At 52.5% G+C, this 19,863-nt stretch overlaps 1 protein-coding gene across 1 annotated transcript; it reads left to right on the forward strand.

Annotated features, from left to right (window-relative positions):
• Window positions 1–271: 271 nt before the first annotated feature.
• Window positions 272–14,056, forward strand: BPIFB3 (BPI fold containing family B member 3). The gene is made up of 15 exons (XM_020902501.2): window positions 272–383; window positions 1,094–1,250; window positions 1,671–1,775; window positions 2,213–2,353; window positions 4,074–4,137; window positions 6,177–6,237; window positions 7,007–7,098; window positions 7,235–7,414; window positions 8,378–8,431; window positions 9,624–9,794; window positions 9,883–9,950; window positions 11,362–11,404; window positions 12,194–12,257; window positions 12,864–12,940; window positions 13,756–14,056. Exons 1-15 carry the CDS (start codon window positions 272–274, stop codon window positions 13,783–13,785), a joined length of 1,419 nt encoding a protein of 472 aa, XP_020758160.2. The 3' UTR covers window positions 13,786–14,056.
• The last annotated feature ends 5,807 nt before the right edge of the window (window positions 14,057–19,863 follow it).

The following is a 19,863-nucleotide window of genomic DNA, read 5'->3' on the forward strand; positions in this document are numbered from 1 at the left end:
CTCCTGTTCTGGAAAGGAAGGCCCTCTGTGGCTGTCCCTGAGCCAGGTCCAGGCTCCCTGGGACCACAGACGACTACGACTTTAAATTCAGACATGTTAGCTGCTGCTCAAATTGGAGGGAGAGGGCTTTCCTGGGAGTGAAGCTGGACTTGAGCTGTGCCAGGCGGGTGGGAGGGCCCCTGGCTGGTGAAGGGGCACAAGGAGGAGAAGGCCTGGGCACAAGGATGGCCCCAGGTTCCTGCTTCCGTTCTTGGTAGGTGTGATGCCGACAATGTTGGGCGTGTGGTCCCTGCTTCTCCTCTGGGGTTTGGTGACTCCGTGCCAGGGGCTGCTTGAGACGGTGGGCACCCTTGCTCGGATTGACAAGGATGAACTCGGCAAAGGTGAGCCCAAGGTGGGGCAGGGTATGAGGATCCAGCTGCAGGGTAAACTGTCTCATAGATAGACTTACATGCTTATGCTTCGGGGGGTAGACGAGAACAGGGTTCGATTCCCAACTGTGTAGAGTTCAGGGTGTGCAGGCTCCAGTGGGTGACAGTTCACTCTCTTCTGAGAGGGTAACTGGACTGGATGAGCAAGCAGGTTTTGAGCCTCCCTCAGGGATGGGGGTGGGCAGGGTTGAGGAGGTCCAGGGGAGGGTGCTGGCGGGGCCAGCGTTTCTGCTCCCCCATTTCTGTGGTGGGGGAACTCTATTAAGCATTTGGGGCTCCAGGGGCTCAACGGCCCAGAATGACTGTGGCTGTGAAGAGCAAATGTTTCCCGGAAGATCCCCTGGCCGTCCCAACCTCCACGAGACGGTCCCTTCCATCTTGCCCTTCTCACAATCCCCGTAGAGTCAGGCCAGTCGTGCCCAGGAGGGGCTGCCTCCTCCCATTTGCGCAAGCTCTGGTGGCTGGGTGCTCCCTCCTTTACTTTTGCTCCCCCCTTTCAATGCTACCGGGTGGTCCAATGTCCAGGAGCCCTTGTCCTACTGTTGGCCCCAAACCCGATTTGCTGTGTGACTTTGCCCCTCTCTGGGCCCTAGTTTCCTCATCTATAATATGAACCTTCCTTCCCCCACCCCCCGCAACGCCCCTGTCTGCCCTCTTTGCAGCCATCCAGAACTCGCTGGTCGGCGGGCCCATTCTGCAGAATGTGCTGGGGACAGTCACATCTGTGAACCAGGGCCTCCTGGGCTCTGGGGGCCTGCTCGGAGGAGGTGGCCTGCTGGGCTACGGAGGGGTTTTTGGCGTTGTTGAGGAGCTTTCTGGGTGAGTCCTCACAATGTGGCTGCGTGACTGCCTACCTCCTGTGTGCTGTACATGTAGCCTGGTCTTTTCTTTGCTTCAGGGAATAGAGAAGCGGTTGACTTTTTAAATTTGTTGGAAGGCAGTGGAAATGTCATGGGGAGCCTTAGACAGGGAGTCCTAGAAACTGAGTCAGAAAAGAAGGGGTCTACTGAATGTCAGGCAGCATGTCCCTGTGGTTGAGGGTTCCAGCTCTGGGGTCAGTTTCAATGACTGTGTGACCTGGGGCAAGTTGCTCAGTCTCTCTGGGCTAATCCTCTATCTCCATGGCTCCCTCTCTCCTCTTCAAAAGTCTGCTCCAAAGACATCTGCCCTGAGTAGCCTGGTCTGGGTGGGTCCAGGACCGGTGTGGGGGTTGTGTCAGTGGCCCTGTCCTCCCCGCAGGCTGAAGGTGGAGGAAGTCACACTGCCAAAGGTGTCTGTGAAGCTGCTGCCAGGGTTTGGGGTGCAGCTGAACCTGCACACCAAGGTGGGCCTGCATGGTTCCGGGTGAGTGTGCCCCTGGCCTTCTACCCTACTGCTCCCCACCCCACCCCACTGGGGACCCCCTACCCTATTGTCTCCGCAGGCTCACCCCCTCAACCCCTATTTCCTCCCACCCTACTTCCTTCCCAAGGGACTCCTGCTTTCCTATTCCCTCCCTGGATCCCACTCTCCAGGGATCTCCATCCCACGGACGTCCAGGGACTTCCGTCTCTCTCCCTGAGAGAGGTCACTGGTGGGGGTGACGGAGGGGGCGCAGGGGCGTACGAAGGGGCAGGGAGGCTCGGGGGAGAGGAGGGGTGGGGACTACACTCCTCGCAAGGCTCCCTCATCCGCCGCCCATCAGAGCCCTGGTCTACCGCCCCGGGATGCGCGCAGCTGAGGCGGCCCTGGTGGGTGGGGCCTTGGCCGCCTAGTCACGCCCCCAGTTTCTGGTCTCGCAGCCCCCTGGGGGGCCTCCTGCAGCTGGCCGCTGAAGTGAACGTGTCATCGCGGGTGGCACTGGGCGTGAGCGCGCGGGGTACGCCCATCCTTATCCTCAAGCGCTGCAGCACGCTCCTGGGACACATCAGCCTGCTCACGGGGTGAGTCCGCGGCCTGGTTCCCTAGTTGGGCGGCTCCCGGAGTCCAGACCTGATGGGACTCCCCTGGGTCTCCTTGGCCAGCTGGGCGGGGCTTGAGTTCCCCCTGCCTCTGCCCCTCTCACCGCATCAGCCCATTGCACAGACTTGTAAACTGAGGCCCACCACGGACAAGGACTCTGGTCCAGCCCCCAGCTTGCAACTCCCGCGCCTGAGCATCCCACTTCTCCAGCCCCGGAGAGCCTGCCTCCCTTCTTCCAGATAGAACAAGGGCCAATGGGGGTCCCTCCATCTGTGGGGAATTGAGTTTCTGCTTGTAGCATGTCAGAGACCCAGCTCAGCCTCTGACTTGCTGTGTGACCCCAGGGGATCCCCGTCCCTTGTCTGGGCTTCCGTGTCCCTATCTGTATAATGAGCACCTAAATTTAATGATCCCAAAGTCTCTGGCACCTTTATATCCACCTCACTCCAGGCGTTCAGGTCACAGTGACCCTTCCACCATGGGGCAACTGAAGCCCAAAGAGGGCTAGGGATTTGCCCAAGGTCACACACTTACATTGCAGCAAGTGTGGAGATAAACTGGTCTCTGGACTCAGGTCCAAGTCTTTCTTGCAGCACTCTGCTCCTGCCCCTACTGTCAATCTGCTGTCCGCCCCTACCCCTTTCAACTTTGAGTCAGCCCCTGTTAGTCTCTCCATTCCAGACCACATCCCACACCCACACCCTACCTTTGCTGGGTGGCCCCTGCACAGTGATGCCTGATCAGACAGCTCTGTGTTAGTTTCCAAGAATAGGGTGAACCAGGGTTGGTTCTGTCTGCTGCTGTTGCTGCTAAGTCACTTCAGTCGTGTCCAACTCTGTGTGACCCCACAGACGGCAGCCCACCAGGCTCCCCTGTCCCTGGGATTCTCTAAACAAGAACACTGGAGTGGGTTTCCATTTCCTTCTCCAACGCATGAAAGTGAAAAGTGAAAGTGAAGTCACTCAGTTGTGTCCAACTCTTAGTGACCCCATGGACTGCAGCCTACCAGGCTCCTCTGTCCATGGGATTTTCCAGGCAAGAGTACTGGAGTGGGGTGCCATTGCCTTCTCTGGTTCTATCTGCAGAAGAGCCTTAATAAGGGGCTTCCAGGCAGGGTCTTGGGCTCCTTAAATCCCAGTGGCTCCATCCTGCTCCTCTGAGCTAGAGGTGGCTTAGAGGGGTGGAGCTCAGGAGGGTGCTGGTGTCCTGTGGTTGTAGTTCTGTGGTTGTCACCCTCCCCCTATACACCAATCATCTCCAAACAGACCTAAGTCCATCTCCATGCACATCCTCAGGCCACCCCCTCAGACATTCATTCATTCATTCAACAGATACTTACTGAACCCTCACCCTAAGCCAGGTGCTGTTGTTGACCCAAATGTCACTTGTCTATACATACTGGGGGAGACGAAGGGAACAGACATTTATTGAGCACTAGACACGTGTACGCTCCCATTTGATCCCAGTGGCAGCAGCTCTCTCTAAAGCAGGCACTGTATGGATGGGGAAACGGAAATCCTCCTCTGGGCCCCGTGGTGAGGCAGAGCCAAGATTTAAACCCAGCTCCCTAAGTCCCAGTCAAGCCCACCAGGAGAGGAGATGGGTGATGCCCTGAGCTCCCAGTGCCCACGCTGCCCCATCATCTGAGTTGGCGCTGTCCCTGTGTGGTGGCCACACCTTCACGCATCTCATTCTGCCCAGGTTGCTGCCTGCACCACTCTTTGGGGTCGTGGAACAGACACTCTTCAAGGTGCTGCCAGAATTGGTGAGTATGGGAGCCGCAGACCAGGCACACACCCTCCCCTGGGCTGTGCCCCTCCTCCTCAGCTTTGCGTTAATCTGGGCGCCAGGCAGGATTAGGCTGGTCTTTCCTTCCCTGCCCATCAGGTAATCCCATCCTGGCCTGCCCATGGGCCTCCCAGGTGCCGCCTGCCAGTCTGTAGGTGGGCTGGCACAGTCTGTCCCCAGACCTCTGAACCATAAATTTACAGCTTCCGGTGACCTGCTTTCCAATCCAGTTCTCTCTCTTACCTCCTGCTTTGTCTTTGCCACCTGTATTGTTATTGACTTTATATCTTCCTTTAAACTAGATTTGAATTAAAATTGGGTCACTCAATGATTTTAAACAAAGCCCAGTGCTTAGCAAACACAACTAAGGAGATCACATATATGTATATTAAGATGTGTGTGTGTGTGTGTGTGTGTGTGTGCGCTCAGTCGCTCATTCAGGTCCAACTCTTTGTGATTCCCTGGTCTATAGCCTGCCAGGCTCCTATGTCCATGGGATTTTCCAGGCAAGAATGCTGGAGTGGGTTGCCGCTTCCTTCTCCAGGGGATCTTTCTGCCCCAGGGATCGAACCCACATCTCCTGCATTGCAGGCAGATTCTTTACTGCTGAGCCACCAGGGAAGCCCATATTTTAAGACGTTAAGCAACGTTAAACACAATGTGATGAAACTGCCCCAGGATGCTCTCGCCTGACCCTGCCGTCCCTTGAACCACACTTAAGCTGGTCTGGCCAAAGCTCCATTTTGTTAAGGATGGAGAGGGGAGTGGCTTGCTGAGGTCACACAGCCAGCAAAGAGTAGTCAGGCTTTCTGATTGCTAGTCCTGGCTGGACCTCTCTTGTCAGTCCTTGTTAAGAACAGCTGTGGAGGTAGCAAGGGTATGGGAGACTGATGTTGACAAAACTGCCCTGGGCTTCAAGAATCCAATCAGAAAAGCAGCTCAGGGGGAGAAGGAAAGCTCCCAGCAGCCCAGGCCCATCTCAAGTCAATTTCAACAAGGGGTGTTGAAGCTACATTTAAGTCAGAGCCAGTAACTGGGGTCTCTGGACAATTGGCTTCAAGACAGGATTTATGTGACTCAAAGAAGTTTTAAAAATAAGAGTTAATGACTGGCATTTAGATACTGGAGGCTCCTCTCAGCAATCCGATTTCTGGCTTCTCTTTTGCTCTCAGCCATCCTAGCTACACGTACCTCCTTCCTGCAGGTGGCACACAGCTGGTCTCCAAGGGGCTGCTCACCCCCTCCCATCACAGCCCCTCTGGTCTCCTCTCCTTTCTGTGATGTGTCTGACCCCAGAAGCCCTGGAGTTAGGGACTCCAAGTTTAAATGAAAAGACAGCTTTCTCTTGTCTTTCTGAGAACAGCTGTGACCTTGGACAGGTCACCTCTCTCCTCTGGCCCCAGCTGTAGAATGAAGGGGCTGAGTGAGAGAAGGGGCTGGGCTGGGCCTCCTTTGGTTCTTGCTGTGGTAGACTCAGATTCCGTGATAGGATTCTGGAATCCAAACTGCTTGCTCCCTGTTGTCACAGCACAGGGGTTTTTCAGGAAACCCAGGATGGTGTGTATAGTGGATGCCCTGGGCCAGGCCTGACTCTGGGTGGAGGTTAGGAGGTGCTCTGTGGGATCTGGATTGTAGGTCTCTGGGCATTCGCTTAGATGGCAAGGGGGGCCTGAGACCTTGGAGAAAATAGCCATTTGTTTCCTCTGGGGAGGGCCTTGTCCCCACGCCCCAGCAAGCCTCTGGAATGTGTCCCCAGGTCCTGCCAGCATCCTCCAAGGTGTTCTGAGGGGGCCTATGTAACTGGCCCTCTGCACCACCCACTCTGCCCTCTGACACTTCAAGCTCCAGCCCATCCGTGTCTCCCACCTGTGTGCCCCCCTATCCATTTCCATCGTCTGCCCTGCCTCGGTCCCCGGGACCCCATAGAAAATAATTTAAAGAAAATGCGGCGATTCTCTGCACCAGGCTGGGGCCCACTCTTATGCCCCTGTTAACTCCTGTCTCCTCTGGACACAGCTGTGTCCCGTGGTGGACAGTGTGCTGGGCGTGGTGAATGAGCTCCTGGGGGCCGTGCTGGGTAAGTTGGGGCCCGCCCTGCTCCTCCTCTGTACCTGCTCTTGCCTCTCCACCCCATTACCCCAATGGGTGGGGTACTAGGGAAGAGGATGGGGCAGAATTCTGGGACCTTTCACATCTTCCTCAGACTGACGAGGCCGCCATGATGAGGAGGCCTCATGGTGGAGTTCTGGGCTGAGGCTGGTTCACCGGGGTGAGGAGACACGGAGCCTTCCAGGTCTCCGTCTGTCGGGGCTTCAGGCCGCTCTCTGAGCACCGGTGGGGTGTCTGGCCCTGTCAGAAGTGTGAGGCAGATGTTATTATTATCTGGACAGACAAGATGACTGAGGTCCAGAGCTTACATAAGGAACCCAGGGACCCTCAGCCACAGTGGCCCCCAGCCTCTCTGAGCCTTATGGAGACATAGATGCCTTTTGTATTCACAAATGGGCCTTGAAAAAAGTATAAAAATGCTTAACTAGGATTAGGATAGAAAACCTGAGGGCAAATGTATCTCTGTATGTGGTGTTATATGAGAGGCAGAGCAATGACGTGGTTAATGGCAGCAGCTCTGGAAAACAGGAAACTTGGCTTTGCTACTCTGTGGCTTGTGTGGCTTGGGGCTAGTGACTTCCTCTGTTAAAGCCTCAGTTTCCATATCTGTAAAATGGGGATGACAGTAGTGCCCAGGTGAATATTCATTAGAGTGCTAGGCATTCAGCAGGTGCTCAATAAATAGAGATAGGGCCTGGGCTCATGGGGCCTTTCTCCTTCCTCCCCTCTTCATCCAGGCCTGGTGCCCCTCGGGGCTCTTGGGTCCGTGGAATTCACTCTGGCCACACTGCCTCTCATCTCCAACCAGTACATAGAGCTGGACGTCAACGTAAGTGCCCACCAAGGCCCTGCCCACCACTGGGGGTGGGTGAGGTCCCAGTGGAGGCCAGGAAGGGGATGCTGAGTCAGAGCCAGGTGAGTGAGCTGCCCTGAGATCTGCTGCATCCCGTCTCCCACCTCTGCAGCCCATCGTGAAGAGTGTAGCTGGTGACATCGTCGACTTCCCCAAGCCCCGCAACCCCATCAAGGTGCCGCCCAAGGAGGACCACACATCCCAGGTGACCGTGCCTCTGTTCCTCTTTAACACCATGTTTGGGCTGCTGCAGACAAGTGGTGCCCTTGACCTGGACATCACCCCTGAGCTGGTAAGTGTGGCAACCTGCCCTGCTGAGTCTTAGTGATGTTAGCTGTCACCTAGCTGAACCTCGTCACTGTTCAGCCCTGATGAGCCTCCTTCTTATAATCAGAGAGACTTGGACAGGTTTATAGCAGGTACATGTCCATGCTTGTCCTGTGGCAGACATTGCTAATTGATAATGGCCTCTACTTGGCTAAACCTGAATGGGACTTCGGAGTCCTTCTCAACATGACGCTCAAGAGGTTACTTTGAATTGGTTAAAACTGGCATGTGAAATGTAGCCAGTTTTCTATCCCTGCACCAGATGAGCTCTTGTAGAGTCAATACTCAATTTTTACTGAAGTGTGAATGGCTAACATTCCCACTACTCTCTCGAGAGCATATTTAAGTTGAAGAGAAGAAAACTTGGGTTGGACTATACCAAAGGTATATAGAGCCCAAACACAGTGTTAAAGAGGTACAGAGGTACGGTCACCTGGGATGTGGGGTCCTAAAATTAGAAACTGCAAATTTATATGAAATGTTCTGATTTGTAAATGATGGAAACAAGTTTATAGCATTTGAGAATATTTGGGGGTAAAAAGCAAAAATATGTGGGGTCAGATTCCTGAGCCTTCAAATTGGTAGGGCAGTTTAAAAGTTCTAGAATTAGCCTGCCCAGGTCAAAGCCTGGTGCCACCATTTACCAACTTATGAGCCTGGACAGGAACCTCACGTTTTTCATCTGTAAAATGGGAGTAATCATAGCACCCACTTCCTGGAGCAGTTATAAAGGTGGAATGAGTGAAGGCTCAGAAAACCCTTAGCATGTGTCTGGCAGGTAGTAAGCACTCATCATTGATCGCTAGAAGGAACATGAGTGTCTGTGGAGATGCATGTATGTAGTTGGGTGGGAGGAAGCTACCTTGTGCTGAGGGATCCCTATCTCAGCTCTGTGTTTATCCCCCCTCCCATTTGGTCTCTGGTCCAGCTTCCCAGCAATGTCCCACTGACAACTACAGACCTGGCAGCTTTGGTCCCTGAGGTGAGTGACCCTCTCTTGGACTTTATTCATGGTAGGTCTTTCCTCGTGACCCTGAATGGACTCCAGAATCTTTCTCAATACAGCTCTACAGGCAACTGAATGTTGAGTTCAAATTCACACTAAAGTGTGATTGACTAACACCATATCCTTTCCTGATAGTAGATTTTGCTTAGAGAGGAAAGGACTAGGGTTTAACTTCACCAGAAGTCAACTGGGCATTTGTCCTCAGTCTGTTGATCCTCTGTCAAGCAGAGGACAGGAGTTTCTTTCCAAATGACCCTAGCCCCCTCCCTCCAACTGTCTTACTTTGTCTTAGTCTCAGTGTTCTTGTCCCCAGAGAGAAGACTCAGGGCAGTGACCTTGGAGAAGGAAGAGAAAGGAGAAGATTCAGGGAGGTTTGACTAGTGGGCATCAGTCAGTACATGACTACAGGGCCTGGCCCTCAGTTCTCCCATTCCTCCAACTGGGGTGGAACAGCTTCTTTCCAGCTGTGGGAATCTGAATTATGTACCAGCCCTGTGCTAGGTGTTGGGCATGTGGAAGGGGCAGACAGTGAAAAGTGGGTAGAAGTCTTTGTGTTCCAGGTGCTGCCATTGTGATGGGAGGGGCAGACATTGAACAAATAAATAACCAGAATATATACAATGTCAGAAGGTGGAGGGTACCCTGCAAAAGGCCTCACCGAGGAGGGGACGTGTGAGCTGAAGGCTGAAAGAGGGGAGGGAGGGAACCATGCAGGTGTCTGGAGAAGACATTTCCAGCAGAGGGAATAGCAAGTGCAAAGGTCCTGAGGTAGGAGCCTGGCTGCTTGGAGGAACAACAAAGTGGTCAGTGACTCCAAGAGAGAAGAGAATAGGAGCCAGTGGTGGGAGGCTAGATAGGAGGGCAGAGGATGGATCATGCAGGGACTATGGACATAAGAAGATTTTTTGTTTTCTTTTCTTTTTTTACATTGTGTAATAAAGTGTGTCCTAGGGACGATTTTGACTCTGATTGGGCTGTTCCATAATGTCAGCCTCAAGGGGGCTGAGACCAGATCTGTCTGGTTCAGGCTGTTACCACAGCTCCCAGCTCAATACCCGTACCCACTAGGTGCTCAATGAGTGTTTGTTGATTGACTGACTGACCGATTCTATTAGTGGGACATCTAAGATGCCCCCATGTCCCCTGCTCTGCCCTTGCTTCTCTTCAGGCCCTGCGAAAGCTGCCTCCAGGCAAGCAGCTCCTGCTCTCCTTGCGGGTGAAGAAAGTGCCCACGGTCACGCTTCAGAATCACAAGGCCACGATCTCCATCCCAACTACCATCCATGTGCTGTCCTACCTTCCTAAAGGGGCCCATGATGCCTTGTTCCAGCTGAATGGGGTGAGCGGCTGAGGGGTGGGAGCCGGCACTGGGGTTCAAACTCCTTTTGCTGAATTTGGCATAATCTCTGCCTGCTCTTCTCATGCAGGTGATGACTTTAAATGCCCAGCTGGCTCCCTCGGCTACCAAGCTGCACATTTCACTATCCCTGGAACGGTAACGTGGGATCCTGGGTGTTGTCTTTATGTACAAGAATTAGGGGGACTTCACTAGTGCTCTAGTGGTTAAGACTTCCCCTTCCAATGCAGGGGATGTGGGCTCGATCCCTGTTTGATTCACTAAGATCCCACATGCCTCACGGCCCAAAAACCAGATTGTAAAACAGAAGCAATGTTGTAACAAATTCAATAAAGACTTTAAAAAAAAAAAGAATTAGGGACTAGCAAAAACCCCATTATTTATTGAGAGGCAACTGAATTGCAGGTGTTTGTTTTGCCAGCGTCTTCCTTGCCTCTGGAACCTGCTGGGAAGGGGTGGTCTTAGCCCATTTTACAGATGAGGCAACTAGGGCTCAGAGAATCGGCTCCAGAGTGGGCATCTTCCACTGCACCTGCTCAAAACCTGGCCCTGGAGATAAATCTGCTGCAGAGGCCAGACTTCTGAGTTATCAGCCCTAGAGGCAGGCCATGGAGATACCTGTCCTTGAATGTGGTCAGATGCTTTGTTATTCATGTGGACTAGCTATTTCTCTAGTTTCTCCTCGCCTCTGGTAACTAGGCCTCATGATAATCATAATAACCGAGATGGTGAGGCTGATGACAATCTTTCCTTAATGCATGCACAGCACTTTACAGTTTGCAAAGCCCAGGCTCCAAAAATGCATTGTTCCTGGAAGCAAGTCCTCTGTCTAGGCCTCCGTTCTCCAGGCCCAGCGCTCTCATCTTGGCCTGGGGCCTGGGGCCTCTCTGTCCCTCCCCTGGATGCAGGATGCAGGAATTCTCCCAGGTGACTCAGATCTGACTGCCCTGTGCCATAGGCACCCAGTGCTCACCTGATCCCTGCCGGCCCCTCAGGCTGCAACTGCCCCCACCATCCCCCCCCCCCACCCCTCCCTCCACCTGCAAGGCTCCTCCACCCCTCCATTTCTAAACTTGACAAAGACCTCACCCACTGCCAGGGTTCATCTCCCCTTCCTGGTGGCTGTCGAAGCCTCAGCTCTTCAGAAGAGATGTGTGTCCGGGCTCTGGCCCTGGACCTTTGTGTGGGCCAGCTGTGATCCATCGGTGGTTTATTGCTGTTAGTGAGCAGCTGTGGGGTGCAGCGCACCCTGTATCCAGGGCTCAGTCTGTGGGAGGGCTACTCCTCAGAAAGCGTCAGTCGAACAAGTGGGAGTCAGATCAAGGTTCCAGGGCCATGGAGTTGGAGGTGGCAGTCATGACATTTCAGAAGGAGGTTAGCTTCCTCCAAGCCCATTTTACAGGTAGGAAAACTGAGACCCCGAGTCAAGGCTGAACGGAGGCAGAGTTGGGCCTGTAACCCTGTTTCCTGATCCTGGAGAGCTAGGGATGGGGCAGGCCGGGATGTGGTGGGTACTGGGGCTCCTCAACATCTCTCTTCTCTCCGCCAGTCTCAGCGTCAAGCTGGCATCCTCCTCTGCCCACACCTTTGATGTAAGTTCCTGGGAGGCTGGGCAGTTTGGTGGTGGTGAGGGTCTACAAGTGGGGTGGAAAGGAGGCAGGATGAGTCAAGCCATATGACTGAGCTAGCCCCAGTCTGGGCTCTGCCCCAAAAAGACAGAGTGGACAAACATCTGGGCCGGTGTGTGTCTCTATGTGTGCGTGCACACACGTGCACTCACTTGTCAAACAGTCATTGCCTTAGGAAAGTGAATCTCATGATCTTTCAAAGTCTTGGAACCTTACAAAGTTGCAAGTGTGTAGAACCTCACAAGGGCTCAAAATTCTGGAACTTCACACAAGTAATAAGGTCCCTGAACTCAGAAAGTTCTAACATTTCAGAGACTCACGGAGCCCTTAGTTTCCTGCTTCTTATAAAGTCCTGAGGTTCTAGAATTTCATGATGGCTTCAGATTCTAGATCATTCTAAGTGTTTCTCAGCTCCTAGGAATCTAATGTCAGACCACACGGAGTTACTGGAGCTGAGCTCGTTTCCTCCCTCCTTCTCAGACACAGGCCCCCACCAGGTGCCTCAGATCCTTCCTCCAGGAGAGCAGCCCTTCCAAGCTCATGGGGTCCAGAGTGAAGCCTGCCTGATTCAGAGTCCCCTTTGGGGTCACTGCTGGACTGCTCACCCCAGCAGTTCCTGTGCCCACTAGGAGTTACGCCGTCAGGCTTGTGGGGAGGCTGGGGCAGCTGGGCCTCTGGACTTTTCTCCTGGGAAGGGTGGTACTGCTCCCTGCAAAGCCACCCCTTCCAGCCTCTCTCCATGCTCTGTTGCAGGCGTCCCGTTTAGAAGAATGGCTCAGCGATGTGGTCCGGCTAGCTTATGTGCCAAAGGTCAATGGTAAGCGCAGCCTTAAGTGTCTTCTTGGACACATAGAGTGTCTGAACTCAGGGTTGCCAAATCCGTTGCCTCTCTCCATTATTCTTTTTTTAAAAAATTGAAGTATAGTTAATTTATAATGTTGTGTTAATTTCAAGTGTACAGCAAGGTGATTTGATCATTCTCCGTTGTTCTTAATAGACACTGAGGTTTGGAGAGGGCTTGATCCCCCTTTCTAAGATGCAGAAACCAGGATTGTTTCCAATCAAATAATATGGATAGCTACTACATCATGCCCAACTCTGGGCGTCAAGAGCTATCTGATGTGGATGGTGTCTTCAGGCTCACAATCCATATGGAAATAGTTGTATAACAAATGAATAGAATATAAATGACCCAGAATGTGCAAGAGGCTGAGAGAACCTCAAGGAGGCTCTGCTGAGGGAACCCCTTAAGACAATAGAGAAAAGGGGCATTTTTGTTTGGGTTTAGTAGGATGAGTAGGAGTCTCACGGGAACCTGCACCTCCAAGAAGAGAATTGGCTAGCTCCAAGTTGTGGAATAGGGTCAGCAGGCTCCACCTTAGCCCCTCACATATCTTTGCTTTCAACCATGTCCTCTTCACAGTGAACCTAGATGTCGGAATCCCCCTGCCTAAGATCCTCAATGTCAATTTTGCCAATGCGGCCCTGGCAATCATAGAGGTGAGTTTCCTATGGTGGGGAGAGTAAGCCTTGATGGGCCTAAATCTTGTCTCTGGAGAGGGGACTGCTCTGCCTCCGACAAGGTCTGTCCCTGCACCGTTTTCTAGGTTGCTCAGGGATTATAAACTACCTAACTTGGGAATGGCAAATATGTGACATACATTCTAGCACTCTTTTCCTTACTTGCCCAAGGCAGATATTGTCAAGCAGTCACAGAGATCTTTCTTGTTGAATTTAGACACAGGACTGGCCTGTAGGGTGGGATCTCAGGTGTCCTCACAGAATCACAGTTCCCCTGGTCCAGGAGTAGCAAGAACGCTTTCTGTTTCTCCCCTGTGCTGTGCCTGTGGCAGCCTTATCTAATAGATCAGGACATTTTTTCCTGCTGAGGTTGGACATGGTCTCACAATCCTTTTCAGTCCAGTACGCCTTTGAGTCTTGGAACAGCTCTAGGAGGCGGGCAGATCAGGGAATACTGGACCTACTTCTCAGATAAGGACCAAGGCTGGAGGAGGCCCAGTTTCTGGTCCAAGGTCACAGAATAAAGTCACAGGAAAAATGACTCTTGAACTAAAGTCTCTAAAATCAGTGACCTCTCCCACACTGAAGGTCATTTATTCCTCATTCATTCATTTGTTCGCTCATTCACTTCCTAAGTGCCGGTTGTGTTCCCAGTACAGTGCTCGCCCCAGGGCATGGGGTGGGTGTTGGGGGTGGGGGACGCAGAGTGGCTGGAGCGGTGGGGGGGGGAGGTGTAGCGGGGTGTTGGGCACAAGGGCTCAGAGGACCTAACCGAGAGCCATTGCTCCTTGCAGAATGCCGTGGTGCTGACCGTGTCATCCTGAGGCTGACAGAGGGCTGCCATCCCTCTGTGTTGACCACCAGAATCCTGCCCACCTGCCCACCTGCCTCAGTTTCCCTCCCAGGCTCCAACCCGTGTCTGTGACAGTACAAGTGTCCCTTATCCACCCAGGGCCCCCCAGGTGCTCCGGCCCTGCAGCTCTGCCCCCAGTCTGGAGTGGGGACTGCAGGGTTAGCCACAAGACTCTGCTTTGGAGAAAGATCTAGGGCCTCCTTGGCAAGTCCTGAGCTTTCAATAAATGACTCATCTCAGCACCTCCTGGCTGGTTTGTTCTCCAGTCACATTGGGGCTGCCTTGGCCTCTGCCTCTGGCACCCTCCCCAGCTCCAGGCAGGGCTCCTGGCAGGTGAGGGGACTTGGGGCCTAGTCATTGTAGCTTTGTGTCCCAGACTTAACTGGTTGACCTTGGCAACCTCTGTGTCTTGTCTTGCCTTTGTCCGCCTCTGTGTGGTGCTCCCTGTGTCCCCCTCCCCACTTCCTTCCCCTCTCTCTATTTTTCTTTTCTTATTATTTTTTATTGGCCATGCCATGTGTGGCATGTGGAATCTTCGTTCCCTGATCAGGGATTTAACTCATGCCCCCTCCCTGCATTGGGAGCATGGAGTCTTATCCATTGGACCACCAGGGAAGTCCCGTCCTCTCTCTGTTTTTCTAAATGCCTCCGTCCTTCACTATTGCTCTGAGTCTGTCTGAGTCTGTGTCTCTCTGACTTTGGGACGCTTCTCAGAAGTGATGTCTGAGTTGAATTTTGAAGGCTGAGTAAGTGCTTTCCAGGGGGTAAAGGAGTCAGTACTCCAGGAAGCAGAGATGGGTGAGACTCCTGGAAGGTGTTGCCCTGGAGGGGTCACTTAATAGTTGCACTCCTGCCATTGACACACCTCAGGACAGGCCTCAGGACAAAGCTACGCTGAATGCTCAGAGTGCGGGTGGGGAAACTGACGCCAGGGAGGAGGCTGGCTGGCCCGAGGCTGCCCAGTAGCAGAGCAGAGGGGATCCTGCCTCTCTTGCCCGGGACTCCTCTCCGCTGCTCAAGATGGGCCTCCTTGATTCTGGAGAATGGCCCCAAGTTGGTACAAATGGGTGGACTTGACTGAAAAAGTGCCAATTAAGGTTTGGGAACTGGATTAGAAGTTCCCAACCAGTTAAGTTTGGGGGTGCAGGGGGGGAACAGAGGAGAATTGGAATCCATCTAGAGGTTTACGAACCAATGGGAATGACCATCCTCTCATCCATCTACCCATCCATCTATCCATTCATCCACCTACCCATTCATCCTTCCATCTATCCATTTATCCACCCACTCACCCATCCATCCACCTGCCACCCACCCATCTACCCACCCATCCATTCACACATCAATTCATCCTCTAATCCGTCCATCCGTCCACTGTTCTACCCTTTCTTCCTCCCCGTTCCCTTCTTTTCTCTTTACCTCCCCTCCACCCACCTGCAGCTATTGGTATGTACTACATGCCAGACCCAGTGCTGAGTGACATGTGGGATTTATGTTTGACTCCCTACTCACCTCCAGTGTCTCCTGACTCCCATCCAGGAAAATACAGTGATTATATGAGTAGCTTGAATTTTAGCTGCCTGTGTTCAAATCCCAGGGCTTCCCAGGTTGGTGCTAGTGGTAAAGAACCCATCTGCCAATGCAGAAGACATAAGAGACATGGGTTCCATCTCCGGGTTGAACAGATCCCCTGGAGGAGGGCATGTCAATCCACTCCAGTGTTCTTGCCTGGAGAATCCCATGAACTGAGGAGCCTGGTGGGCTACAGTCCACAGAGTGGCAAAGAGTCAGACACAACTGAGGTGACTTAGCACACACGCGCACAGGTTCACATCCCATCCCAGCTGCCATGTGGCCTTGGGCAAGTCATTGAATCTCCCTGACTCTCAATTTCTTCATCAGTAACTTGGGGATGATGTTTAATATGGTTTTGAGGGTTAACCAGCACTCAGAATGTTGACTTACCCATCAGTTCCCATTAGCTCATGTTACTGCCACATTATTCTACCTTCTCATCCTGCCTTCATCTGCTCCTGCCTCTCCACCCAGACCCCAGCACACCTTCCTCCTCTCTCACGAGGGCTGCATCTGTCTGTCCTATTCTTCACACTCTCCTCTCTTCCATGTTGTCCTCTTTCAGCCCTTTCTTGACCTCGTCTGACCATCTCTCACCTCTGCTGACAGACTTTCCGTGGCTGGGTTCTCACAGCCAGCAGAAAACCATCCAGACTCCCAGGTTTGGCCTCAAGGCTGCCTGTGGCTTCAGCTGATCCTCTTGGAGCATGAAGAGGAAGCAAGATGGTTCTGTGCCTCAGGCTCGTCGTCTGTGAAATGGGAATCATTTCTGTAGAACTCACTCCTAGGTCATTTGAGGATGAAATGAGATAGTCCTCCTAGAATACAGAGAAGAGTGCCTCCAGCCTCACAGACCCTAGGTGGGCTCTGTTATCGTATTCGCCGCCCTGGATTGTCCCTGCCTCACCTTGTTCTCCCACTTGACAGAGAGCTCCCCAAGGTCAAGGTGAGGGAGGATCTTTGCTCACCCTGGTGAGTCACGTGGTTGCACAGAGTAGCAGTGAGAGCTGCTAACCTCTACTGAGCGCTTACTGTATACCAGCCTCTGCGTTAGATGCTGATGCCCCCTCGCTCAGTTAGGTTTCATAGAGACCACAAGCAATGGGTATTATCGCCCTGTGTTAAAGATGAGCACTCAGAGAAATGGAACCGGACAGCTCCTAAGTGGCAAAGCCAGGGTTTGAACTAGGTCCTTCTTCCCCTTAATCCAAAGCCTGGGCTTTTCATGACTATCCTGTAAAAACAATACTTTCTGTGTTTATTGTATGCTTCCTAAGTGCCAGACACTGTCCTAAGGACTTTTGATACTTTTGTCATCATCTCCTTGAATCAACCCTGCTTTCTCGGAACTGTTTTTATGTTCACTCTAGAGTTGAGGAAACTGAGATCCAGAGAAGTTAAGAGACTTGCCCAAGGCCACACAGCTAGGAAGTGATGAGGGTCAGCACTTGAACCCAGGCCCCTGACTCCAGAGCCCGGGTACTGAGCCGCCACATTTAGGGTGGGCAATGAAACCAGCCAGACGTGCAGGAAGTCCCTAGGTCAGCGGTGAGTCGACAGTTCATGAAGGGGACAAGTGTTGAGTTGGAGGGATTGGTAGTGAGGCTGGGTCTGTTTCCTGGTCCCAGCTCCCCACTTCATGAAGCTCCCACAAAGCCCCCTGCAGGCTGAGTCACCTTCCGGATGAGTCACCTCCCAGGGCCTGGTCCCACCAGCTCCAGACAAAGGTGCCCTTTGGCTGCTAAGCCCAGGTGATCTCCTTGGCGCCAGAGCTACACTAATCCTCTCGGGGCCCCAGGGGTAGGCTGGCCTCATGACCACCAGGACCTGGCTGGTCTCGGGGCTGAGGACAGCACTTACCTTCATGTATGCACTGCCCTCTACAGTTTACAGTAGGCGTTGATCCCTGCTCTCTGGTGGGAGGGAAGGGCAGGTGGAGAAAGATGCGGTGGCCCTCTTTGCCCCACAAAGCTCCAGGCATGTTCCAGACATTTCCTCTGCAATCCTGGAAACCCTGCTGGAGAAGTGTGATGTTCTGTCCATTTCTCAGATGGCCAAACTGAGGACCCAGAGAAGAAGGGATTGTCCAGAGCTGAGAGGGCAAGTGGAATGTGGGAACACAGGCGTGTGTGGTTCTCGGGGTCCCTGCCCTGGAACCCTCCTAGCCCTTACAGGTGATCAGTTGGTCCAGGGCCTGGGTTCAGGCACCTACTCACATCCCTTGTGGGTTTTACCAACTTGCTGCCTTGTGGCGCCAGCAGGGACCCAGGATGATGAGAATAAAAATACCACCTACTGAGCACCTACTGGATGCTGGGCCTTGTTCTCACCACTTTGCATGATTAGATCACTGATCTTTACGACATCCTTTGAGGCCAAGTCATTCTGGTCACAATCTTGATACCAAAGAAACAGGCTTAGAGAAAACTGGCAGCAGAATTCAAGCACGCCTCTGGCTCCAAAGTCTGTTTTCCACTGAAGCACCCACTGCAGATGAGGAAACAGTCCCAGAGAGGCAATGGCCCAGGGTCTAGTAGTGATACTGGTGAGGTTGGCAGGACTTGACATCACCCATGCCTGCCTTCAGAGTCCCCATAGCCCTCAGATGGCAGGGAGGAAGCATCTCCCTGCACAGTTCAGGGGAACACTTGTTTATGCTCAGCCTGGCTTGAGAGCAGGCCTCGGTGGGGGAGAGAAATGCCCCCTCACCCAGGAGAGCTTCTCAGATGGGCTTCATGGGGAAGGAGGAGGTGTCATCAATTAAGCATGGAGGTAGGGGGTCTTCCCTGGTGGTCCAGTGGTTAAGACTCCGCACTTTGAATGCAGGGGGCATGGGTTTGACCCTTGGTCAGACAACTAAGACCCCATGTGCCATGGGGTGTGGCCAAAAAGTAAAACAATAAACATAAAGGTAGGGCCTAGGTCTGGGTTAAGGGTGGGAAGCAAGGAGGACTCAGATTACTCCCCAGGTTGTGTGCAGTGATTGAGAGCATTCGCTCATTCATTCATTCATTTGCTGCACTGGCGTCTGTGCCTGTGCTGGGCTGGGAGTGGGGCACAGGCCTGGTTTGCCCAGAGCAAGGCCATCTCAGTGGGGCGGCAAAGGGCCTTGGGCGTCCAGAGGCAGCATCTGAGTTGGGGGTTGTCACAACGTTCTAGAGCAGCTGGCATTTCTACACTAGTGTGACTAACAGAATCTGGGGAAGGGTGTTCTTTGGCAGAGAGGGCACGTGCAGAGGCTGGGAGACAGGGAGGCTGGGGGTGGTGGTAGTGAGAGGAATAGGCACCATTCGGTGTGGAGGGCAGATCCACCTTCAGCGCCAAGGAAGAGGTCTGGTCTGTGTTCCAGCAGGTCTTGGAGGGGGCAGAGGCTGCCTCTGAGGGTGGGAGCAGGCGCTGACTGAGAAGGAACAGGAAGGAAAATTCTGGAGTGATGAAAATATGTTAAGATAGGGAGGGGTGCAAGCTACATACTGTATAACATTGTCACTATTTAAATAAACACTTAATATTCATGATTTTCACTATATGTAAATTTTACATCTAAAGAAGAGGATCATTATGGCATGCATGTTAAAGTGTTTAGAGGGAAAAAAATATATTGTTAACTGCAACTTTCTTTGAAATACATTTTAAAAAATGTTTATTTATTTTTACTTATTTGGCTGCACCAGGTCTTAGTTGTGGCATGCAGGATCTTTAGACATGGCATGTGGGATCTTTAGTTGTGGCATGTAAACTCTTAGCTGCGGCATGTGGGATCTAGTTCCCTGACCAGGGATCAAACCCAAGGCCCCTGTGTTGGGAGTGCCGAGTCTTGGCCAATGGACCACCAGAGAAATCCCTGAAATACATTTGTCTTTTTTTTAAAGATGGATTAATAGATGAATAGATACATAGTAAAGTAAGCATAAGAAAATACTGATGGCCGATGTAGCTGGTGGGTGGAATATGACAAGTGTATGGGTGCTCACTGTACAATTTTTTCAAATTCACTGGATGTGTGGACATTTTTCATAATGAAATATTGGGAGAAAAACGCCTGCAGATCAACAGAAGCCAGTCTGCTTGTTCTCTTCACACTTGCCCCAAGTTTGAAGAGTCAGGTCCAAGTTCATTTCCCCAAATCCTCAAATCAGTCCTGTGAGGCAGGTATTCTACCCACTTAACAGAAGGAAATATGTGATGAGAGGCAAGGAACAGGGGAGTGGCTGACCCAAGGTCACACAGTGAGTTCTGGGTTGAGTGACACTGAACCAGGGTCAGCTTGATGCTGAGTCTGAGCACAGTTGTCTGCCCTGGCCAGCTGGAGTGGGCAGTGCCTGCTTTTGAGCTGAAAACTAGATGCTTCTGGGAGTGCTTCCACTTCCCCCATCTGGGGTCCTAGCTAGGGTCTACAATAATGTGCCCAGACCAGGGGCTGATAAACCCCAGCTCATGTGACACCATCCGGGGCTGAACAACTTCTCAGAAT

Source organism: Odocoileus virginianus, chromosome 9 (assembly GCF_023699985.2).
Source record: "Odocoileus virginianus isolate 20LAN1187 ecotype Illinois chromosome 9, Ovbor_1.2, whole genome shotgun sequence".
Lineage (NCBI taxonomy): Eukaryota > Metazoa > Chordata > Mammalia > Artiodactyla > Cervidae > Odocoileus > Odocoileus virginianus.